The 23,299-nt window shown below is 60.1% G+C and overlaps 11 protein-coding genes across 11 annotated transcripts; 8 read left to right on the top strand and 3 right to left on the bottom strand.

Moving 5' to 3' along the window:
• Positions 1-786: 786 nt before the first annotated feature.
• On the top strand, positions 787-4,133 carry IUM83_18255 (RNA recognition motif domain; the record flags this gene model as incomplete). Its single annotated transcript, XM_067943245.1, has 3 exons — positions 787-2,182; positions 2,281-2,355; positions 3,436-4,133. 3 exons carry the CDS (start codon positions 787-789, stop codon positions 4,131-4,133), a joined length of 2,169 nt encoding a protein of 722 aa, XP_067785946.1.
• Positions 4,134-5,682: 1,549 nt separating this feature from the next.
• On the bottom strand, positions 5,683-7,308 carry IUM83_18256 (Histone deacetylase 1; the record flags this gene model as incomplete). The annotated part of the gene is made up of 4 exons (XM_067943246.1): positions 5,683-6,828; positions 6,950-7,018; positions 7,095-7,138; positions 7,224-7,308. 4 exons carry the CDS (start codon positions 7,306-7,308, stop codon positions 5,683-5,685), a joined length of 1,344 nt encoding a protein of 447 aa, XP_067785938.1.
• A 244-nt stretch (positions 7,309-7,552) lies between these two features.
• Positions 7,553-8,751, top strand: IUM83_18257 (nucleosome assembly protein 1; the record flags this gene model as incomplete). The annotated part of the gene is made up of 2 exons (XM_067943247.1): positions 7,553-8,377; positions 8,473-8,751. The coding sequence occupies 2 exons, from the start codon at positions 7,553-7,555 to the stop codon at positions 8,749-8,751; spliced, it is 1,104 nt and encodes a 367-aa protein (XP_067785944.1).
• Positions 8,752-9,507: 756 nt separating this feature from the next.
• On the top strand, positions 9,508-11,172 carry IUM83_18258 (CAMKK protein kinase; the record flags this gene model as incomplete). Its single annotated transcript, XM_067943248.1, has 1 exon — positions 9,508-11,172. One exon carries the CDS (start codon positions 9,508-9,510, stop codon positions 11,170-11,172), a length of 1,665 nt encoding a protein of 554 aa, XP_067785947.1.
• A 173-nt stretch (positions 11,173-11,345) lies between these two features.
• Positions 11,346-13,224, top strand: IUM83_18259 (Transmembrane protein; the record flags this gene model as incomplete). The annotated part of the gene is made up of 2 exons (XM_067943249.1): positions 11,346-12,007; positions 12,084-13,224. The coding sequence occupies 2 exons, from the start codon at positions 11,346-11,348 to the stop codon at positions 13,222-13,224; spliced, it is 1,803 nt and encodes a 600-aa protein (XP_067785948.1).
• A 651-nt stretch (positions 13,225-13,875) lies between these two features.
• IUM83_18260 (uncharacterized protein) lies at positions 13,876-14,671 on the bottom strand (the record flags this gene model as incomplete). The annotated part of the gene is made up of 2 exons (XM_067943250.1): positions 13,876-13,885; positions 14,004-14,671. The coding sequence occupies 2 exons, from the start codon at positions 14,669-14,671 to the stop codon at positions 13,876-13,878; spliced, it is 678 nt and encodes a 225-aa protein (XP_067785917.1).
• Positions 14,672-15,558: 887 nt separating this feature from the next.
• IUM83_18261 (serine/threonine protein kinase) lies at positions 15,559-16,464 on the top strand (the record flags this gene model as incomplete). The annotated part of the gene is made up of 1 exon (XM_067943251.1): positions 15,559-16,464. The coding sequence occupies one exon, from the start codon at positions 15,559-15,561 to the stop codon at positions 16,462-16,464; it is 906 nt and encodes a 301-aa protein (XP_067785891.1).
• A 789-nt stretch (positions 16,465-17,253) lies between these two features.
• On the top strand, positions 17,254-18,138 carry IUM83_18262 (serine/threonine protein kinase; the record flags this gene model as incomplete). The annotated part of the gene is made up of 1 exon (XM_067943252.1): positions 17,254-18,138. One exon carries the CDS (start codon positions 17,254-17,256, stop codon positions 18,136-18,138), a length of 885 nt encoding a protein of 294 aa, XP_067785916.1.
• A 944-nt stretch (positions 18,139-19,082) lies between these two features.
• Positions 19,083-20,096, bottom strand: IUM83_18263 (formaldehyde dehydrogenase AdhA; the record flags this gene model as incomplete). The annotated part of the gene is made up of 1 exon (XM_067943253.1): positions 19,083-20,096. One exon carries the CDS (start codon positions 20,094-20,096, stop codon positions 19,083-19,085), a length of 1,014 nt encoding a protein of 337 aa, XP_067785890.1.
• A 785-nt stretch (positions 20,097-20,881) lies between these two features.
• IUM83_18264 (Tubby C-terminal-like domain) lies at positions 20,882-21,628 on the top strand (the record flags this gene model as incomplete). The annotated part of the gene is made up of 1 exon (XM_067943254.1): positions 20,882-21,628. The coding sequence occupies one exon, from the start codon at positions 20,882-20,884 to the stop codon at positions 21,626-21,628; it is 747 nt and encodes a 248-aa protein (XP_067785918.1).
• Positions 21,629-22,231: 603 nt separating this feature from the next.
• Positions 22,232-22,867, top strand: IUM83_18265 (Tubby C-terminal-like domain; the record flags this gene model as incomplete). The annotated part of the gene is made up of 1 exon (XM_067943255.1): positions 22,232-22,867. The coding sequence occupies one exon, from the start codon at positions 22,232-22,234 to the stop codon at positions 22,865-22,867; it is 636 nt and encodes a 211-aa protein (XP_067785884.1).
• Between the last annotated feature and the right edge of the window lie 432 nt (positions 22,868-23,299).

The raw sequence follows: 23,299 nt of genomic DNA on the forward strand, positions 1-23,299 counted from the left end.
CCGCTACGAGACCTCCACCTTCCACGTTCACGAGGCACCTCGAAGATTTCGCAGGAGCTGCACCTTTGTTTCCGCCTCGCCCCCGCCCCGAGTCTTCCCCGCCAGCGTCGTCGTCTCCTCCACTCCCGTTACCAACGCCTTCTGCACCCGTGGCGTCGTTGCTGGCTTCCCCATACACTCCGATGCCCGCTCAGCCGGCCTACCGCTGGATGCTGTGGGAGCTGCAGCTTCAGCGGATGCGGGAGTTGATCTCCGCGCAGCAGGCGGACCTCGCGATGCGGCAGTGCGCGCTCCAGCAGACGACGGAGCTGATGCTGCTCATGCAGGACCAGGAGAGCAAGCAGTGGCAGCCCACCGCGCCGTACCAGCCGCAGCAGCCAAGCGGCGCGCCCAGCCCCTGGAGCGGCTCGTGGGGGATCTGACCGCCTGCCAACCGCGCAGCGAGCAAGACCCAGCGACGTTCTATGAAGTAGCGTGCAGAGCCCAGTGGTTAAACCGCGTGACACAGGAAGGTCTCTCTATTCTCTCTCTCTCCATCTCTCGAGACGTTGTGGCACAGCTTGTGGTGGCCATGTTGAAGTGGTTTCGAATCCAGCCGCTCGGAAAAAAGCGTGTCGGAAAGACTGCCGCATGTAATGTACCGCACACAAGAAACGGAATCCTTCCGTAGATTGATGCGTGGCCGAGAGCCGCGGGGGCAAAACGGAATTTGCCGCCCAAAGCCCAGAGCAGAGCAGCGCAGAGCGAGTCTCCCCCTCCCTCCCTCCCGCCCTCCCTCTCCGCACCATGGCCGCCGAGGACGCGCTGGGCGAGCTCTACGCCTGGGACTCGACCATCGAGGACGACTTCGCGCTGCCCGCGGGCGACCCCAAGCGCGACGAGGACAAGACGGAGGACGCGTTCGAGCAGATCATCCACGCGGCCAGCAGCGACGCCGGCGACGTGGTGCTGAGCCTGGCGGCGCAGCTGCTGCACAAACACTTCTTCCGCTTCCCGCACGTGCAGATCAACGTGGTGGACGTGCTGCTCAAGCTCTGCGGGCCCAAGCGCTCGCAGGCCGTGCGCATCCACACGCTGCGCGCGCTGCTGCAGATCGCCAAGACGCCGGCGGCCGCCGCCGCCGCCAGCACGCCCACGTCCGCCGCCGCCATCGCGCGCAAGAACACGCGCATGTGGCTGCAGCGCATCGACGAGTCCGTGCAGCACATGCTGGACACGGAGAAGTCCTCGGTCATCCTGCGCCAGGTGACGACGCTGCGCCTCGCGCTCGAGGAGCGGCTGGTTGCCGAGCCCGCGGCGGACGCCGGCGACGAGCAGAGCGCCCCGGCGTCGCCCTCGGAGCGCAGCCGCAAGAAGCCCCGGGACGAGGACGACGCGGCAGACGCGGACGGCTACGCGCAGAGCGAGCGCGACCCGAAGAAGGCCAAGCGCGACGACGACGCCAAGCCCCCAGCTGAGAACAGCAACATCATCAAGCTCACCCGCGAGCCGAGCGACAAGCAGCTGCCGCCCAACGGCCGCGTGGTCGAGGGTGAAGCCCCTAGACGCCGAACCGTCAACGCCTTCTCGCCGCGTAACTGCCCGCCGTGCCCGTACCTGTTCCTCGGCAGCGTCCCCCGCCACACGCCGAGCGACGACATCGTGGACTTCCTGAGCCCAGTGTGGCCGGAGATTAACAAGATGAGCGTGCAGATCAAGCAGCCCGACCACAACGCCACGGCCTACGCGTTCGTGAGCATGCCGACGATCGAGCACGCCCGCGAAGCCATTCACTTTGTCAATGCGAACAAGTTCCGCGGCCGTGCTTTTCTGAACGCGAACTTCGCGCGCGGCCCGCCTGTGGACACTGTGCTGTTTGTGGAGCGGACGGGTGAAGATGTGAGCATGGAAGACAAGGGGGCTGTGCGTGACTTTGACTTTACCAAGTGTGACCCTGAAGTCTGGGACGTTTTGTGCCAGCAGCTGGAGCGCTTTGGCCCGCTGTCTTTCGCTGAAAACGGCTGTGTGCGGTTCCGCAGTGTGGAACACGCCAAGGCCGCGATCCGCAAGCAACTTTTCACTGTGAAGGGCTACGAGATTTTCCCCGTTTACGATACGAAGGAACAGTTTGCGATTGACTCAACGCGTCATGGAGGCATTCCGCACAACAAGCTGGGCTTTGCTCTGAAGTCGGGACGTCTGGGTAAGATTGATGCTGATTGGTTTGATCTGGCGTGCTGTTGTGCTCAAGTGTGATACTTTGTTGACGATGCTGACCTCTGCTCGTGATTTTTGACACAGTCGGAGGAGATGCGGACTATCGCGGCAGTAAGCATCGCCACTACAAGGACAATGATGACCCTATGGATGGACGTCGTGGGCATGATCGAGTGGCGTCGTTAAAATACGGCGATCGCGGCAGCGCGCGTAGCCCTCCTCGTAGCGACCGTGGGAGTGCCCGAGGACGGTCTCGTTCCCGCTCGCCCAGGCCTCATAATGGTGGTGGCCGTTACGATGTGCCGATGGATGGGCCTCCGAACGACCGTCGGTTGCGTTCAAGATCGCCTGTAACTTTGACAAAACAAGTTGCGCGTGAAGGTGGATACGGTACACCGTCTGACAAAGAGAACCGTCGCGAGTACCGTGGCAAATACAGCCACCGATCGCTGTCGCCAGTGGATATCAGAGGTCATGACAGTTCTGTCCCTGTTGAAGAACTACGTGGCCGACCTCGTGAGCGTGAGGGTCCCTGGATGGGATCGCGTGAAGATTCGCGCGAACGACGTGGGCAGCGCGATGAAGGTCGAGGACGCGGCAGTTTCCACCGCGGCTCTTCTCCGTCACCATCCTCCTCCTCGAGGCGTAGTCGGAAAGATGACGCTGGAAACCAGCGCTCGAGTGACTACCGGCGTGGCTCTCATGAAGAAGGTCGTCAATCGTACCGTCGCGAAGAGGAGGAGCGTGGTAGGATTCCCCCACCAACTCTGTCCGGTGGTGTGCTCCAGCTTCCGCGCAGCCACAGTCGTAGCCCACCACGATTCGGAAAGTATGCGGGAGGGTCATCCAAAAGCCGACCCCGATCTCGCTCACGATCGCCTCCTCAAGACTTGAGGATGGGTGGCAGCTCGAACCCGCGGTCGAGTGGATATCGTGGACGCGACGACCGTTTAGGCGGCAACCAAGTTTCTGATGACCGCTCTGCTTGTCAGCCCGAGCGCCCTCGCTATGCGGACGATCGTTCCATTGCTGAGGTTGCTCGTGATGAACAGCAAGAACGCCAACGTTTTTTCCAACAGCAAAACCAAGGCCGTCGTGATTTCCATGATTCGGATTTGAGTCGCTATGGAGGTCGTGGCGGCGGGCGCGGTGGAGGCCGCGGCCGCGGTAACAGAGGCGAACGACCGCGCCCGGAGTACCAGGATCAACCGCCTTACCGTGGTGGCGGTCGAAATGGAGCAATGTACCGCCAGGAACTGCCGCCGCCACAGCGCCGTTCTCCGTCCCCTCTACCGCCGCCCAGTCACCACCGTTCGTCATCTCCCCCGCCACAGGGCCGCCGGCGCTCGCCCTCACCACCTTCTCAGCAACAGCGTGAGTCCTACGAGCGCGGACAGCGTGGCGAGTTCGCACCGCGTGGCCGTGATTCTGGATATTCACCTCCGCCGTCGCCGCTGCTGCAAAACTATGGGCCGGGACCTACGGGTCCGTCTGACCGCCACGAGTTTGAACCGGAGATTGATGATCGGTCTGGTCGTGAACCCAGCCGCCACGAGCGACGTCACCACTCACGCCGTGATCGAAGTCGGGATGACAAAGCTCACCGCAGTCACCGCGACCGTGATCGCCGCGAAAAGCGTTCGTCCCGACCCGAGCGCTCGCTGACCCCGTCACCTGTCCGTCGGGATCATGCGTCTTCGTCAACTGGACGAAAGTCAAATGGACCTTCTCCGCGTCGGTCTTTCAGCCGCCGCAACGATGGTGATAACCAGACAGAGGAAGCCCCTGGAAAAGACAAGCAAACCCGATCGAAGACCGAGAATGATTCGGAGCCACAGCAGAAGGAGACGAAGAATGGAGGAACGCGCATGGCGCGTGACGAGCTGTTCGCGGGCATGGATGATTTGACCGTGGACTATGAAGAAGACGACGAGTAAAGCAGCGCAGATTGCATTGTTGATGCACAGTGAAGTGGCCAATTGAGGCAAGCTTGAAAGGAAGTTGCGGCGTCGTTGGTTGGATCTGAATGCATTGATTTGAATTGGTCTGACCCGATCGCATTTGTGGCCTCAGCGCCAGATGTAATCGTGATGTATGACGTGCACTATCGAGTTGCTGAGAATCATGAAGGAGGACGCTGGAAGAAACCTGCATTGCTTTGTAATACGTGCGTATCTGCTTGATGCCGCATTGGCTTTGATTGTTCCGTGGCATCTCTTCTTCTTTGAACCATTGATGAACACGTGATAAAAGTACAGCAGCAAGAAGTATGCAGCAGAGATAGCTTCCAGAGTGATCTCACGTGTGCGTTGTGCGTTGAACAGAGGTTGGCTGCAATTAGCACACCTAGCCTGCTTCATCGGAAGTGAACAATGGTAGCGTTGTATGAAACCACGTGACCCTTCCGCGACGGTTAGCTCGAGGCGACCTTTTGCCGCGGCGTTCCCATTTTGGACACTGACGTCAACGTTTGTCTTTGCCAACGAGCTTAGCTGCGCTGTCGCTTTTTGACGTTGGTCACTACTACTTCTTTTTGTCAGAGTGGCGAGCTGACGCTATTTAGTATTTATTTATCGCATATTTGTTGCCAGCTCGCGCACGCGCGCTCTGGTGGATCGTGCAGTGGAGTCTGTCATTACGCCTCCGCCAAGGCGCTTGACTTTGCGTTTGACCTTGTGGGTCGTTGCCACCTGTCATCAACTATTTATTTTCAAGACCGTGCTTGTCGTGGATGAGCTTAACGTGCTGACCATCGCTCTCCATTTCGGTCTGGATGAAAAAGAAAAATACTCCGAGGCGATGCTGCTGCGCGTCTTTGCCTTGTGCTGATAGCATACCTTCTTGGTTTTTGCTCAAGCCGACTATACTAGTTGGAATCGTATTCGCAGGCGTGTCTAAATGACAAACACCTGAGAGCTTTCTTGCACCAGTGCGCAGCATCCATGTCTACTCCTGTCCAACATTCATCACACCATGTTCGGCAAGATGTGGGAGGTGGGAACCTCCAAACTACAAATACCAAAATTTGCACTAAAGATGGAACGCCGGTTTCTTGGGTTTGCGCTGAACTTTGCATGAACCCATGATACGAAAGCCCACGCGAAGTGCTGAGTGTACAGGTGGTATGTATTGCTATCGCTTTTGTCTCTTTCGTCTACGGATCGGAACATCAATCAGGCAAACTAGACACGGAAAAATGGATCAAACCAAACAGAACCCCGGCAACTCCAGCTATGTCATGCTGTTCTCTGGTCCGTATCAAGTCGGATGGCAATCTGCAGTGCACGCGGAGTTGTTTCGAGAACTCTTCGAGTCGCTCTCAGGACCCACTTCTTACAGGTAGTAAACAAAAAAGATGAACAAGGCCTGAGCTCTGGTATTTTTCCAGGACTTGTAGTAACACACATTCGTTGACTACTCTCCATCACAACATCCCATGACGTGCATGCATGATACTAGTTGCCAGGTCTGCTTTGCGCCGGTAAGTTAGTCGTAAAACTCAGCAAGGTGACGGGGAGCATCGCTCTGCTTGAGCTCTAGTTGTACTTGACGCTCGCCCGAAACATCCATCATGTGCTGATCGTCTTCCTCGCGGTCGCGCGCAGCAGCTTCCTTCTCCTCCTGGATACGCGCCGACGGTGGTGCGACCGTGAAGGGGACGCTGGGGACAGGCTCGATCTGGCGGAGGTTCTCGTGGATCGAGCGCTTGATTTCATCGAGATACGCTGGCGTATTGAGGTTTTCCATGTTGCTCACAGGCAGGTGAAGGCGGTATTCAGGGCCGTAGTACTCGAAGTAGTCGTTGTACGGCATCGCGTCCGGAATGTCCACACCCACCAACAACGAAGCCTCGTAACACCAGGCTCGAGCCACATTGCGCAGCGTGTAGCCACCACCGCCCACGACGAGAGTGGGGATATTGAAGCTCTTGACGTACGCCACACAGTCCGCATGGCCCTTAGCTGACAGATTAAAGCTACCAAGTCGGTCTCCAGAAAGCGAGTCCGTACCGCACTGCAGCAACACAGCACCTGGCGCGAAGTGCTCCATAACCTTGGCGATGACGCTGCGGAAAATGCCGGTGAAGCTCTCGTCGTCCATGCCATCACGGCAAGGGAAGTTAACGGCATAGTTCTTGCCCTCTCCATGGCCGATATCCTTGAGGTCGCCCGTTCCGGGGAAGAACTCGCCGTACTTGTGGAACGAGCACGTCATGACACGGTTCGTCGTGTAGAAGGCCTCCTCCACACCGTCGCCGTGGTGGATGTCAATATCGATGTACAAGACGCGCTGGTGAGTCTTGAGCAGCTCCAAGATGCCGAGCACGCAGTCGTTCACGTAGCAGAAGCCGGAGGCCTCCGAGCGCTTGCCGTGGTGCAGGCCACCGGAGTAGTTGATGACGATGTCAGCAGATCCGGCATTCAGTTTGGCGGCGCCACCGATGGAAGCCGACGCGTAGAGCTGGCAGAACTCGAAGAGGCCGTCAAAGACCGGGCAGTCCTCGCCCACGTTGAAGCGCTGCAGTTGGCGCAGATACTCGTGCATGTTGTCGGGCGTCACAAGCCGCAGGAAGTGGATGTAGTCGTCCGAGTGGAAGCGCGTGAGCTCCGTCCAGTCCACGAGGCGGGGGCGCTGTCGGCAGAGCAGCGTCACCCAACCAACAGTAACAACACGAAGAGCACAGCGACAATGGGGTTAGTAAAGGCAATGCACCAGCAACGACAGCGATGCCGCAGCGCAGTCGCAGTCGTACGAAGACTTCCATGTGCTTGGTGAGGCCGTAGTTGGTGATGAGGTTGTGCGCCATTCGCACGCGGTGCGGCTGCAGCAGGGGGGGGGGGACACGTCAGTCTATCCGTCTACCTAGGCATCAGGCGACAGGCGAGCGAGAGCGGCACCTTCATCGGGTGGTTCTGGCCGTAGTGGTAGTTGCCGATGTCCGCTGCAAGAGAGATATAGAGAGAGGTTAGATTCGAGCGGGGCCAGACAGCGCCGACGGCCGGTGCGGCAGCGAGAGGGCCACGCACAGTCGTAGAAGTAGGCGACGCGGCGCTTGGAGGCGACGGCGCCGCCGCTGGTGAGCGCCACGGAGCTGCCGTTGGCGCTGCTCATGCTCGGTCCTGTGGGTTCTCAGACGATGCGCGGGGGGCCCGAAAAGTGTGCAGCATTTGGTGTGGCGCACGCGATCAGGCGGTGTGGCGCACACGAGCCACCCGAAACAGACGGTGACGCTTCCGCAGCCAACCAAAAGGCGGCCCGGCCTTATCTGCCGCAGCCATTGGCGGCAACGTCAGCCATTCTCAGAAAGAAGCGGGCCCCCCACACTCACTCGCCCAGTAGAGCCCAGTAGATCAACATGTCGGACAAGCCCGTCGCGGAGCAGGACACGGTGGTGGAGGTGGACCAGCACGACGGCCGCGGCTTCCAGCCCGTGGAGGGCGTGACCGAGCAGGTGGCGCAGCTGGCCGTGGGCGACGCCGCCGAGGGCGAGGAGGAGGAGGACGACCTGGCCAACCTTCCCAAGAACGTGCTGCTGCGTCTGGATGCGCTGCGCAAGCTGCAGGAGGCCCAGGCCGAGGTGGAGGAGGAGTTCGAGAAGGAGCGCAAGGCGCTGGAGCTCAAGTACGAGAAGCTCTACCAGCCCTTCTACCAGCAGCGCGCCGAGATCGTCTCGGGCGCCAAGGAGGTGGAGGCCGTCACGGCCGCCGCTGCCGAGCCCCAGCAGGCGGACGCCGACGCCGAGGAGGACGTCAAGGGCGTGCCCGGCTTCTGGCTGCGCGCCTTCATGAACCACTCGGTGCTGGCCGAGCTCATCCAGGAGCGCGACCTGCCCGCCTTCGAGTTCCTCACGGACGTGCACTCGGTGAGCCACGAGGAGGACAACGGCTTCAAGCTCACGTTCGAATTCGCCGAGAACCCCTTCTTCGCCAACAAGAGCCTGACCAAGGAGTACGACATCGGCGACGCGTCGGAGCTGGGCGAGGCCGTGCTGCGCAACGTGACGGGCACCGTCATGGAGTGGAAGGAGGGCCAGAACCTGTGCGAGGTGACCAAGAAGGTCAAGCAGCGCGCCAAGGGCGGCAAGGGCGAGACCCGTGTCGTCAGCCGCACGGAGCCCTGCGAGAGCTTCTTCCAGTTCTTTACACCCGTGGAGATGCCATCGGAGGAGGACGACGAGGACGTACGTTGCTGCGATGTATTATTATTTTTTCTTGCGGTATTGCACGTCGGATCAGTTGTCTAACCTGTGTGCTTTGCTGTTGTTGTATTATACAGAGCGAAATGATCATGCGCCAGCTCAGCGGTGACTTCGAGATTGGCTTCACGATCCACGAGACCATCATCCCGCAGGCCCTGCTGTGGTTCACGGGCGAGGCCGTCGAGGACGACGACTCGGACTACGACCCGGAGGAGGATGAGGACTACGAGGACTCGGACGAGGAGTCCCTCTCGGGCGACGAGGCCCCCAAGCCGCGTCGCGGCAAGAAGAAGTTCCCTGCCCTGGAGGGCGGCGCCAACTCGACCGAGAAGCCGCCTGAGTGCAAGAACCAGTAAGTTACTTGTTCATTGATTGTATCGTTTTGCGAGATCGATGCGTCGCGGCGAGAACAGTTTATATTAAAAAGAAACGTTGAGCAACGTTAAGCACTACCACCTTGAGTTCAGTTGTGCATTGCGAGTGTCGGCACAAGTCGCCATGGAATCGACAACGTGGCGTCAAAAAGTTAAGCCAACATGTAGAACCGTTGGCTATGTCGTTCTGTCGTTCTGTACGAGATGACTTTGTCATCTCGGAGATGTTATCATGAGTCATGAGTCATGACATCTCCGCTGGTTGAAGGCATCAGCACGAAGCTGTGGGCCTCGGGCGCAGCAACTCCTTCATATCGATGCATTTGACCATTCGAGATTTGCTCGTTTCGTATCGAACCAAACAAATTAAACCTACAGCAGTTCGTTTCGTTCCAGGCATGCAATTCCTATCCAGTCCACGCGACAATGACATGCCCCACGAGCAAGGCACTCGTTGAGATACTCCTTCAATGCGCTGGAATCGCGCCTAGATTTTGAGTTGATTTGTGTTGATTTTTGCCGAAACAGGGCCCAATTCTTGCTCAGAACAAGGTCTGTTTCGATTCGAAAACACGGTAAGTGGAGCTTATTCGTGGAGCTTTTCCTGCACTTGGACTGAGTATAGTCCGCTCTTCCGCGTACCTGACATCGATCGTCTCATACCTCAACGCACCGCGCCGACCGTAAGCCCCGCCAGTCCCCGTCGTCGCGTACAGACAGACCCAGCACCGCACCGCCATGTCGGACTCGTTCTCGTGCGGCGTGACCCGCGACCTGGGCATCTTCGACTTCTTCCGCAGCCGCACCATGTCCCTGAGCCGCCGCGAGTCGCGTAGCTCGTCGCAGGCGGCGGCGCCCGACCGCTCCAAGGCCGCGGGCCGCTCGCTCGCGCCCTCCGCGTCGATGCCGCCACCCGCGCCCGCGTCCTCCTTTGCTTCCGCCTCTTCTGCCGCTGCTGCTGCTGCGTCCAACGCTCCGCCGCCGCTGCCCGAGTCGCTGGACTCGGTGACCACCACGGCCTCGGACGCGTCGTTCAACAACAACGACCACCTGAGCGACGACGACGACGACAGCGAGAGCGACGACGACGACGGCTTCGGGTCCGCCCCCAGCAGCAGCGACAGTAGCAGCAGCAGCAGCGTCGGCAGTGCCATCACCAAGTACGAGGTGGTGCGCGAGCTCGGGCGAGGAGCCACGGCCGTGGTGCAGCTCGGCCGCCTGCGCGGCGGAGACGAGCTAGTGGCGCTCAAGGTCTTCAAGACGTCGCTGCTCAAGAAGATGCGCGAGGTGAAGCGCGTGGGCAGGCGAATGGTCGTGTCCACGGCGCTGGACAAGGTGCAGGTGGAGATTGCAATAATGAAGAAGCTGCACCACCCGAACCTGCTGAACCTGCTCGAGGTGTTCGACGACGACTCCGAGACGCTCGTGCTCATGCTGGAGTACGCGCCGTCCGGGCAGGTGATGCAGTGGTACCCCGAGGAGAAGCTGTACAAGAAGGAGAAGAGCAAGGACAAGAACTGCTTCAGCGAGGAGGAGCTGCGCTCCTGCGTGCGCCAGTTGCTGCTGGGACTCGAGTACCTGCACGAGAACAACATTTGCCACCGCGACCTCAAACCGGAGAACATTTTGGTGGGACAGGACGGCACGTTCAAGATCGCGGATTTCGGCGTTGCCCATTTCTTCGAGGAGGACGACAAGGAGGCGAAGGCCAAGGCTGCCGGCGAGGCCACCCCTGCTGCAGCCAAACCGCACAAGAAGGGCTACGTCTCGACAACAGCAGGCACGTACGCGTTCATGGGGCCGGAGACCCTCAAGGGCGGAGAGTACAGCGCATATGCCGCTGACATCTGGGCGCTGGGCATCACGATCCATGCGCTGGCCTTCGGTACGATCCCGTTCTACGACCCAGACGTCGTGACCCTGTTCGAGATGATCGAGAAGGATCCAATCGAGATCGAGAACAATGGCAACGGTGCATCCGAAGGCCTCGTCGAGCTGCTCTACGGACTACTCGAGAAGGACCCGGAGAAGCGCTGGTCGCTCCAGAAGTGCAAGGAACACGCTTGGGTGCTGGAGGGACTATCCGAGGAACAGAAGCAGGAGTACGTGCAGACGAGCTACGAAGCCGTGACCGTTGGACCGGAGGACCTGGCCTGTGCTGTGACTCGCGTGACGTCGCTGAATGTCATCCTGCGGGTAAAACTCGGCGCCAACAAGTGGAAGCGCAGGGCCATGAAGTCGCTCGAGGACCGGCGGAGGTCTCTGCAGGACGGCGGCGGTAGCTTCGGAGGGTCTCCTTCCTCGCAATTTTCGGGCGTGAGCGTGCCCGAGTCGACCGAGTCCGAGCCCAAGCAGTCCGCTGCCGCTGCCACAGAGCTCGCCAGCAACCAGCTCGAGATTTAAGCAGCAGACAAGAACGAACGAACGCAGACGGCGTATGTAGCATCCATGCATTTGAATCAAATTCCTAAAATCTGGCACGTGAACAAGTTTCGTACTTAGCGCGCTGGCCTGAGTTTTTCGGAAGAGCGTGCATTAGCAGAGACTCGGAGTCATCGATCGACCTGGGCGCCGCCATGCAGCGCTACAGCCTCCCGCAGCCGTCCTACCAGACATCCAACGACTACTACAGCCGCAGCGACCGCCTCCTGGACGCCTCCAACCGCTACCGAGGCAGCGTGGACTCGGGTCGGGACGCAGCGCCGCTGCTGCCGGGCGACGGCTACGGCGCCTACGCGTCCATGACGCAGACGCGCCACCAGCTGCAGCACCAGCACCGACAGCACCACCGCGCCAGCAGCAGCAGCGGCGGCAGCAGCAGCCTCCCCGTGGTGGCGGCGGCCGCCGAGCTGGACGAGGCGGACGAGTATGCGCTGCAGCTGCTGGCCTACCGGGTCATCTACGTGCTGCAGGGCGCCTTCATGGGCATCCTGGGCCCGGCGCTCGTCTTCTTCTCGGCGCTGGCGGCCGAGCAGTCCGGGCTCAACGCGCCCGTCCACGGCTTCGGCACCATCTTCGCAGCGCACGGAGGCGCCGCGCTCGTCATGAGCTTCGTGAGCGACTTCGTGCTCACGTACTTCACCGAGAAGGACTTCATGAAGCAGCTCATCGTGGTGCTGCTGCTTTGCAGCGGCGCCTGGTACGCATGCCTGACGCCTGTGGCTGCTGCGACGGGCAACGTGGGGGTCGGCGTGTACTTCATCGCCAAGGGTTTCTGGACGGCGCTTCTGAACATCACGTACGTGCTCCTTGCGGCTGCAGTGCAGGGGTGTGTGGAGCTGATGGAGTTGTTATTTATTGTGTTTACTGTGCAGGTTAAATCGCTGCTCGTTGTGGATCGCTGGAGAAAAGGACCCGCGCAGACGAGGAATTATCACGTCCTTGAACATCAACTACGGGGTTGGCTGCGTGCTGGGCGCCGTAGTGGCGCTGGTGCTCACGAAGCTGGACATTGATCTGGGCTACGCTTTCTTTGGACTAGCCATCATGACGGTGTTCCCCGCCGTCCTGGTTGCAATGCTGCCGAGTCCGCACAGCTACTACGGGCGCGACGAGCATCAGACGCTACTGTCATTTGAGGACCCCACGCGCCGCGTCCCCACCGTGCCGAGCCCCATTGTGGGGGGTGTCTTCTTGCATGCCAAGCACATAAGTGGCGGCAAAAACTGCAATCCAGACACGTACGACTCCAAGAACAACTTTATTATCCTGCTGGTGACCATCTTCGCAACGGTGCTGTTCGGAATCCAACTTGGTCTAGCTGCATTCTTGTACGACTACATCGGCACCGTCTTAACTGAGGGTGAGAAGCTGGCTGCCGCAGAGTCGTCTAGCACATCATCAAATGCCGGGAGCGTCGGAAGTGAAAGTGAGAACAACCGGGATGTGTGGCAGTGCGCGCTCATGGTGCTCTTTTGGGGGTCGTTGACTGTGTCATACATGGTTCTGCCAGGCTTCTTGTTCCACGACAAGAACCTCTACTCGATTGTGATGTGCTCGGTGGTGTGCGGGGCTAGCTCGTTTGGTCTCCTATTCGGCGCAGAAGCTGGGCTTATCACCTTCACGGTGTGCCTCTTCCTCTTCTCGTCCGCACTCGCGCCGCTGTTCACGCTGAGTATCCACTGTCTGACTCGCGTGATTAACGACCAGCTTATCCGGCGTGTGTCGTCGCTCATTGTGTTCGGCTGCGGCATGGGTGAGGTCTTCATCCCAGTGCTCATGGGGTTCTTCATGAGTGGGCAGAGCGGACAGGCCAACGGAGCTGTAGCTGTGAGCTACATCGCGTTCATTCTGGCCATTACGCTGGTTGGTGTGAGCGGGATGTTGCTCTGGATGGTCAAGGCAAGACTGAAAGAGCTACCGGAGCCTGTTGACGAGCTGGAGGGCAACAGCGAGATGGGGCGTATGCGCGCTGCTCGAGCTGGCCACGGCACAAGAAAGAACAACCACTATTGACGTCAGGAAATATAGACACACAACTGTAAGCTCTGTCTTTGGCGATATGTACATGCTCTATTCTATGCGGCAACATGCGAAAGCCTCCAAAGACAGCAAATACACTGCAAGAGCAGTCTACTTAGGACTCTGCCTTGTTGTACCGCTTGAGTTTTAGCCTGCCGAGTTGAATGCCCCAGTCACTCTTGTTCCACGGGTCTTCCGATGGCACAACGTAGCTGAGAGGAACATCTCGATGCCCATATAGCTTCTCATGCGTCGCAAGCATCGGCTCAACACGTTGATCCCACTTGGCTTGAGCGATCGGCACGTCGAGACTCAGCGACGTCAATTGATCCATGCTTCTGGCGATCTGGTCAAAATAGTAGGAGTAGGCGCGGATGTTGTTGAAGGCCACGCCTAGCTTGAGACCGTGGGCTCTTCCCGGCCACAAGTCATTGGACGGCACCACAAAAGATTTGCAGAGCACATAGCTATTGCCGTGATTCCGACGAAATGCCTTCAATGCTGGCAATATGCGGCCATTCCATTCCGTGAAGGAGTGATCCCAAACAAACTCGATCTCCTCCAATTCAGCGCCGTCTCGAGCAACTTGGTCCGCAAAATAGCCCTTGCTTCGGATGTTGTTGACGGTGATGCCCAGCGGCAACCCTACTGCATGCTTTGGCCATGGAGGGCAACCCGGCACCTTAAACGACCTGTGCACGTCACAGTGCCCGTACTCCTGGCGAAAGACCTTCAGTGACGGCAAGACCCTCTCGCTCCAGTCGCGCTCGTACGTGGTGGAGTCGTAGCAGAACCTGATCTCCTCCATCTCTTGAGCGTCCTGTTCGATCTGAGTTTTGAAGTCTCCTCGGTGGCGGATATTAAGCACCCGCGGGCCAAGGTAGAGCCCCCACAGTCTCTCGGGCCACTCGGCGTCGCCCTTCGGCACGCTGAAGCTCTGGGGGACATCCGTGTCCCCGAAGAGCTCGAAGTAGTGCCGCAGCGCAGGCTTGAGGAAGCGGTCCCACTTGTACTGGCTGGTGTCGAAGGCGAAGTCCATCTCCTCCAGGTCCTTGAGCGCGAATCGCGGCAGTGGCCGGTTCTTCCTCCAGCGCGTCCGCAGCCACTCGGCGTGCTTGCCCAGCGGGTAGCCCCAGCTCGCCCGGGGCCAGGCGTCGTCGTCCCGAGGGACGACGAACGCGATCGGCACCATCAGGTGGTTCTTGAGCCGCAGGAACGTGCGCAGCGCGGGGGCCACCGTTCTGTGCCACGCCTCCCTGCTGTGTCTAGCGATGTACGTGGGCGCGGGGCGGGGATCCGCATCATTCGAGAAGCAGAGAGGGAAGGACGCGCTCTTGCATTGCAGCGAGGCCGCGGGCGCGCGCAGCACGGGCGAGAGCGGGGCGGCCAGGCAGGCCGAGCGCACGCGGCACCGCGCTGCCGCCGCCACCAGCCTCAGCATCGGTGTCGCGGACTGCCAAGCATCGTGATTCTTCCTTTAAGTGCGATTTAGAAAGGCGGTTTTATACACACAACTTCATGTTCAGAGATCCTCTACTTATGTTTTGTTACACCTTCAACCTGTCTGTTTGCAAGCGTATTGGAGCCGCGCCGCCACGACGCGAGGAAATACAGAGCGCACCCTGGAGCGGGTGGGCTGGATTCCTGCTTCGTCCCGGGCGCTAACTGCACGCACCTGCGTTTCTCACCTCTTGACTGGGGCCGCAACTCGCGCGATGGCGAGGACAGGCGCTCGAGAACGCGATACGGAGGCGAGGGCTCGCTCGCTGCACTGGCTGGGCCGGGGCCAGTGGCGCTACAAAGACTCGTAGCGTTCGTTGCGCGCACGCTCCGAGTGAAATACAATCGGACTTTGATCGGCCAGGCGTGGGCGCGTTGGTCAAAGTGCTCGGGGGTTGCGGCGGCACCTTGACCAACGCGCCCACGCCTGGCCGAACAAAGCCCTCGCAGGCAAAACAGAGCCGCTCGGTGTTCTGGCTAAAGCTGGTAGTCCAACAGATAAGAGCAGGAGGCAATTCGCATGTCTCCGGCGAGCTGTTTGAAGTACGTGGCGTGAGATCCAGCGACGGCGAGGCTGCTGTCACTGTTAGCTGCTTTTAGCCTCCGCGACACAAAACGGTAAGTGAACAAAATAGGCCAAGCGATAAGAAAGTCGCCCGCCGTTAGATGTCTGTGGGCTGTACTTGGCCTGGATATAAATGCTCGGTTGAAAACCGCTGACCAACGCTCACTGGGCCTGCAAAACTCTTGCACTGGGTACTACTCCGCGCGTCACCTTGTGCACTTCGCTTTTCGCAGCCCCCGACCAGCCCATCGAGCGTCTTTAACATGCCGGTGGTTCACGACCGATACCGAGTCATCCGCAGCCTGAGCTCCACGCTCTACGGATGGGTCTTCGCCTGCGAGGACATGCAGGGTGGACTCGGGCGAGCCTCGCCTGCCACCGCCATCGCACCCGTCGTCATCAAGCAGGTCTCACTCGAGCGCATGGCCGCCTTCATGCGCGACCACCCCGAGGACGGACACACCCCAGACAACCCCATCGTCGAGAAGGAGGTCGGCGACATCGTCCGAGCCGCAGGAGGACACCCCAACCTCGTGCAGTACACCGACTCGTTCGTGGAGCAGCAGACGCTGTACCTCGTCATGGAGCACTGCGCCGACGGCGACATGTACGACTACCTCAGCAGGCGCAGGCAGCGCACCATGTCGTGCATGAACGCGCTGAGCGTGCTCTCTCAGGTGGCCGCGGGTCTGGCCTTCCTGCACCAGCACGGCATCGCGCACCGCGACGTCTCGCTCGAGAACATCATGCTGCACCGCGGCCGGTGTAAGCTGGGCGACTTCGGGCTGGCCACGCGTACTCGGCGCGCGGGCGGCCGTCACGTGGGCAAGAAGTACTACATGGCGCCGGAGATCGTGGCGGGCGGTCCGTACGACCCCAAGGCCGCGGACGTGTGGTCGCTGGGCATCGTGTTCTTCATTATGGTGACAGGTTCACCTCTGGTGGCCTTGGCTTCGACGTCGGTCAAGTCGTTCTGCGCCTTCAAGCAGGCTGGCATCGCAACAGTGATGGAGTCGTGGGGTATGGCTGCGTTCATGTCGGCTAGCGCTGTTCACCTGCTATCGGGTATGCTGGAGATTGACCCAAACAAGCGCCTCACGATCGAGCAAGTACTGCAGCACGAAGCCTTGAACGAATGGTTTGATGGGCAGGAACCGCAGAAAGGGTAGTGGCAATTATTGGCAATGTAGTGTGAACAGCGTTTTTGCTTCAAATAATATAACACCAGTGTACCTGTGATGCCCATGGACCTTCTTTCAAACGACAGATACGATAGCTTTCTGACACCTTGCCCAACAAGATATGCCCTTGGACTCGCAGGCTGGAAATGTGTTGCAGTGCCTATCGATTTGCAGCCATTGTTGAAGCCTTCCTCCTGGTCGATCGGCAAAGTTGACGCGATGCCAGCATGCAGCGGCAGTACTAACGCGTTTCGACTTCTTCCTCGCATTACCCGGCGACAGGCGCTCACGCCAGCCAGCGCTCAATCGGACTGCTCAAGCTCTTGCTCCATGACGAAATAAAATCGGGCGTGGGCGACGCCGCTAGCAATAATTGGGGCGTGCTGGTTTGAACCAGCACTGGTGAAACGGCCCCGCCCGCTCTGTCATACGGGGGTTGATGCCGCGAGGCGATGCCTGCTTCGGCTTGTGCTCGAGCCGCGGTGACCGCAGGGCTGGACAACAGGCGCCGCCGCCACTCAAAGCAGCAGCAGCAGCAGTTAACGCGCGCAGGTCAGGTCCCGTGTAGGCCACGACGCGGATGTAGCGTATCGCGGACGCCTCCTCATGCTCGCGGAGCTGCTGGGACCAGTGGCCGTTGACCAGGGCAAAACTGGCAGTAGCAGCCCGATACGTACCATCCCATTTCTTCCACACTCCGCAAGTAGCGCGCTTCCCATTTCGCTTTTCGCTCGGCCCTGCAGAGAGGCCGATCGACTCGCTAGTGAGGGCACAGGCATGCCCGTGATCCACGACCGATACCGAGTCATCCGGGAGCTCAGCGCCACGCTCTACGGATGGGTCTTCGCCTGCGAAGACATGCGCGGCCGCACGCTGCCGGCGCCGCCGTCCGCCGCCAACGTGCCCGTCGTCATCAAGCAGGTCTCACTCGAGCGCATGGCCGCCTTCATGCGCGACCACCCCGAGGACGGACACACCCCAGACAACCCCATCGTCGAGAAGGAGGTCGGCGACATCGTCCGAGCCGCAGGAGGACACCCCAACCTCGTGCAGTACACCGACTCGTTCGTGGAGCAGCAGACGCTGTACCTCGTCATGGAGCACTGCGCCGACGGCGACATGTACGACTACCTCAGCAGGCGCAGGCAGCGCACCATGTCGTGCATGAACGCGCTGAGCGTGCTCTCTCAGGTGGCCGCGGGTCTGGCCTTCCTGCACCAGCACGGCATCGCGCACCGCGACGTCTCGCTCGAGAACATCATGCTGCACCGCGGCCGGTGTAAGCTGGGCGACTTCGGGCTGGCCACGCGTACTCGGCGCGCGGGCGGCCGTCACGTGGGCAAGAAGTACTACATGGCGCCGGAGATCGTGGCGGGCGGTCCGTACGACCCCAAGGCCGCGGACGTGTGGTCGCTGGGCATCGTGTTCTTCATCATGCTGACGGGCTCGCCGCTCGTGTCGTTCGCGTCCACATCGGTCAAGTCGTTCCGAGCGCTCAAGCAGGCTGGCATCGCAACAGTGATGGAGTCGTGGGGTATGGCTGCGTTCATGTCGGCTAGCGCTGTTCACCTGCTATCGGGTATGCTGGAGATTGACCCAAACAAGCGCCTCACGATCGAGCAGGTGCTGGAACACGACGCCTTCGCCCAGTGCCTCGGCTAGTCGGCGTAGTAAGTGTGGCAGTGGCGTAACCCTCGCGTCGGAACGAGGGGTGCATTTAACGTTGGTACTTGTGAATGTAATATACAAATGCTTGACCGTTTTGAACTCCCGACGTCACGGGCCAGCTAGTTTGTAGCATAGTTATCCTAGTTGTCGCAGCCTTGCGGAGCCGGCTATTACGTCGAGGAGCTCGCAGGGCAAGCCAAGTCTGGAATTCGGAGGGTCCGTGCCTGTCCTTGGCTGGGGTGGGCTTCCAGCGCTCTCACAGCTTGTCTTTGGGGCTCTACTTCCTAGCACGACGCCAAGCTGTTCCGACGTCCAGATCCCCCACAGCGGTGTGCCGCTTCACCGCTACCATCGAGTCGCCCGGCATACTCTTCGGGTCGTCGACGGCGACGCTGGAGGACTTCCAGTGCCTTCCTTCACGTGTGGCTCTCCCAGTGCGCTCTAGCAACTCATCGTTCGGGACTCAACTCGCAATGAAGCCAAGCACAAGTCAAGCGCGCTGGAAAACGAACGGGTTTGCAGTTCGTGCCTGGCGCCAGCGGTGTCCGATTGAAGAGGTGAGAACCAGCTGATGGTCGCCGCAGCAGCTACCGACTCCTCGAGCACCAACACTCGGCTAGCGAGAAAAATCATCAAGTACCGCAACATCTCGCAGCATGCACTACCCGGTGATGTGACGGATACCCTTAGTGTGCATTGAGGATATGAACACTCCACTCATTATTGTTTTCCTCGCGCGAATAACGCATCTGCAAGCGCGTTGACTACGTCTGGTGCCGTACAATGTGAGATGCGTGGTGACTACATTAACAATCAATTCTCTTACACGAAAGGTGAAGGGCCTACGTACCATAACAGCGGAGGTAAGTTAGCAAAAGCAAGTAATCTAGTACAACCGGATAAAACTGCTACGCGTGGAGGGTTCATCACGAGATGCATTACGATAGAATGTAGTCGAGATTCATCGCTCGGCAAGACGCTGGAGGCGCCTCCGCTTCCTCGACAGTCGCGGAGTTAAGTGATGGAGCCTCTTCTTCCTCAGCATCCGAGTCTGGCAAAATCTCAACAGGCTCCATGCCCTCAACCTCAGGCTCGGGCTCCTCGCCTAGAGCATGGCCCCTGATCAGTGCGCGACCCATAATCCTCTCGCAATCCCTCAGGTTGCCTAGAACCTCCATTAGCGCCCCCACGAAGTCCGGCGCCATTTCATACGCCTCAAGCCTGCCGTTAGCGTTAAAGTGCATCTGAGCTCTGTAGTGTACGTGTAGCTGTCTACCGATCAGTTTCTGGATGAGATCTTCGTCCGCCGCGGCATGGGGGTAGATGTTTTCAATGGTACGTCGAGAGTAACGCAGGTGCAGAGTGCCGTGGACGACCACGCTTGAGCTGGTGTCAGCCGTGATCAACTCGGCCGATTCGCACGTGAGCTTGACAGACGAGTGGAACTTGGTATAGCGCTCCCAGATACTGAGGATTAGCTCGGCTGCGGGCTTGCCCCCGAACGTGGTGTGCGGCTCAATCAAGGCGCCCAGAAAGTCTTTTTGCTTCTCCGAGGACAGAATCGGCGCCGGAGCTCCAGGGACCTGCAGCCCGATGCGAAACTGGTTGAAGTACTCAATGACGAAGCTCATGGGGGACGTCCCGCCGATCGAGGAGGGCGCTGAGAGCGACTTTTGCGTGTACATGTCCCGCATGGCTTGGAGCCGCAGCACCTGCTGTCGCAGCATCTGGTTGTCTGTGAGCAGCGTGATCTGCCGTTCGTGCTGGCGCTGGCGGAACTTGATGCCGCGCTCACTGCTGGTCATGGGCTTGGCTTTGCCCTTGGCCTTGCCTCTCCGATGCTGCGGCGCGTTCTGGGGCATCGGCACGGCGAAAGTGGCGAGGGTGTCGAGGTCGCAGGCGGCTCCTCGCGGCAGGATCGGCACGAAGCCCGGCGGAGAGGCGAACGCCATGGCGGAGGCTTTGGCGTGGCTGTGGCGTATCCGATGCGGGAATGGGGCGCCGCAACCGGCGAGGTCTGCAGTCCAGAGAGCACTCGACGCAAGGACACGACGGCGGTTGTTGCTGTAAGTCCAGTGATTCGTCACTGCGCAGCCCGATGAGGAACGGAAGAAGCCCAGCGCTCATTGGACGGCGCGACTGCAACCTGTGAGACGGTGAGCCGTTTAGTCTGACGGCAAAGCAGAGCAAGCTTAGTTAGTTTAGACCAAGCTGCACTGCTTCGCGTGTCTGACAGCGACTGCGCTGCAGTCTGCAGCGCGCCAGGACCCGAGAAGCGAACGGGCCGCGTCTTGCTAGCGTAGAGCTGAGCCGGAGTCTCATGCGCGCGCCACAGCTTGCCTGCCACCAACGCCAATGTTGGCAGCGACGCTGCCGATACATGAATCAAGACGCCGGCGATGATATTTCGGCACGGCGTCCGGTGCGAATCGCAAAAACGGACTTGAGCGCTCGCAGGGTCAAGTCGCGTGCCTAACACTGCAGTTCGCATCAACGCAGAGCGAGGATCTCAGCACCAAAGCGCTCGCAAAGGTTGCAGCCTTGAAACTATGGTCTGGCGTGGTGCTGGCATTCGTTCGCACCGCAAGTTGAAGCTGTCGTGAGGTTGTTTGATGACGTCGCTGCGCGTCGCCGCCACTGGCGCTACCTTGGCGCTACCTCGCGCCGAATGCTGTCAAACCACGACGGAACCTTGAGCAATCGAACGTCTCCGTTGTTACTGCTGCTGCTGCGAGCGATGATCCGCCGCCGCTCCGCGCGCAAGCCCGGCGGGGCGCCTCCGTCGCAGCGCTCGCCGCCGTCGAAGCGCTCCATCTCCTTCTCCGTGGCGTTCCCGCTGCCGGCCCCCGGGACCCCTCCGGCCGCCAAGCGCAGGCCGCTCCGGACGCAGCACCTCGGCGTCGCCGCGGTGGACGCCGGCTACTGCTGCCACGAGCCCACGCAGCTGCACCTCAGTGTAGAGTGGCGCCTGGACCGGCACGTAGTCGCCGGCGTGCTGGAGAACGCCACGGGCCAGCCGCTGTTCGAGGTAAGGGAGAAGCCGCTGTCGCTGCACCGACAGCGCACGCTGCTGGGTGCGACCGACGTGCCCGTGGCCACGATACGCATGAGCGCCTTCCGCCGCCGCAAGATCTCGTTCTCGGCCTACCCGCGCGCGGAGACGTCCAGGACGCCTCTGTTCAAGTTCACTGTGACGCGCAGCCAGCTGGAGATGACGTTCGCGGACATCATGACGGGCGAGGTGTGTCGGCTCGGCACGGCGGGCGAGCAGGCCGACATCGAGATCTGGCTGCAGCGCGGCGCCTCCGAGCAGACAGCTAGGCAGCCCATCGCCCATATGTACCCGGCGTCCGCGGGCACGCCGCTGGGCTACTCGCTCGACATCGCGGAAGGCGTGGACGCCGTCATGGCCATCCTCGTGTGCATCGCGGTGCATGACAGTGAGCCGGAGCGCACGTGGCGCTCGCCGAGCGCGCTCTTCTAACCTATTTTATAGCCGCGCAGGCGAGGCGAGAGCGACGACAGGTCTGCTAGTGTCCAGGCACTAGACGTTGAATGTGAGCTTGCGCTTTACTACGGTCGACGGATCAATGCTTCGGCCGAGTTGTCACGGTCCTTCGCCAATTGTTCTCATCGCCTTCGAGAAGTACGATCTCGTTATTACCGCGCTCCAAGACGAAGTGTGTTTGCATTGCGCGAGCTAAGCTATCGGTGAACCGCAACAAACTCCGCCGAGCTCAAGACCAAGCGAGGTGCTACCAGGACGAATTTGCGAGTTACTACGCATTTCTGCTGCCTCGTTGTGGCGAGAAGGGTTCAATCGCCGGAGAGCGGCATCCAGCCCAGTTGAATTCCTTAGCTTGCCGATAGCTAAGTATCCTAGGCAGGATGGGCGCAATGAGTCAGGTCTGAGATACCTGCCGTCCGGTGATGGCCGCCCCCCATGTGTGTGGGTGCGCTTTTAGCCTGGGATAAAGTATGGCTTCCGCCAAACGCGACCGATTCAGCTGGACAGCGGCGCTGCGGTAAGCCATCGCAGCACTTTCATTCGCGCTTTCGCCCGCAGGTCGCCACTTCTTCGACAGCCATGGACTTGCACGAGGTCGCCTCCAAGGTGCAGACGCTCGCGGCGCTGCGCCACTTCGTGTCGGCCTTCGACGCCAGCCAGGTGGCCTCCAAGCCGCTGCAGCTGCGCGTCACGCCGCGCGCCGTGGTGGACGCCACCTCGGGCGACCCGCTCTTCGTCGTCCAGCAGAAGTCGCTGTCGCTGCACCGCCAGCGGACGCTGCTGGACGCGCGCAACGAGCTGCCGGTGGCCACGCTGCGCCTTAGCATGTTCAACCGCACGCCGACCTACTCGGCCTACCCGCGCACGGAGCACGAGGAGACGCCGTGCGCCTTCAAGTTCACGGCCGACGACACGACGGTGCGCGCCGAGTTCACGGATCTGGTGGGCGGCCAGCACTGCGCCATCGGCTGCGACCCGGCCGCGGACGGCAGCGACTCGCTCAGCTTCTGGCTCGTGCGCGGCTCGGGCGACGCCGCCGATGTGCAGCAGACCATCGCGCGGCTCACGTACACGCACAAGAGCCCCAAGGGCAAGGAGGAGCAGAGCGTCCTGCTGGACGTGGCCCCCGGGGTCGACCGCATGATGATGATCCTCATCTGCATCGGGCTGCTGGACGAGGGCTTCGAGGACGAGCACACGCACCCGCAGCAGTAGGAACGCTCGCCAGGAAGTACTAAGTAGATAACCTCGCTCGGAGCCACTGATCCACACCCCTCGTAGCGAACGAAATATATCTTCCGTATCTCCATTCTGCACAACGTTCCGCAATAGTGTAACGCGCGCGATGCGGACCGCCCCGATCGCAATGATAATTTGGCGCGCTTCCTCTAGGTGCTTTGGCAAAGCCTATGCTGTTGGGAGCTACCGTGTTGCTATCTTCGGTGGACACCAGGCGCCGGTGGACGATAGTTGAGCAAAATTTTCGGACATGTGGACATCTGACTCTGACCGGACTTCACTTCGAACGGAACAGCACTGTCCAAGCAGCAGCCACGAAGTTGCTGATGCTGGATGGACGAAAATGTAAAAACTCGAGATAACTTGCTTACCTTTGTGAGTATGCGGTTGTATTCCATGTAGCTACTT

This window comes from Phytophthora cinnamomi (genome assembly GCF_018691715.1).
Source record: "Phytophthora cinnamomi strain GKB4 chromosome Unknown Contig73, whole genome shotgun sequence".
In the NCBI taxonomy this organism is placed as follows: domain Eukaryota; phylum Oomycota; class Peronosporomycetes; order Peronosporales; family Peronosporaceae; genus Phytophthora; species Phytophthora cinnamomi.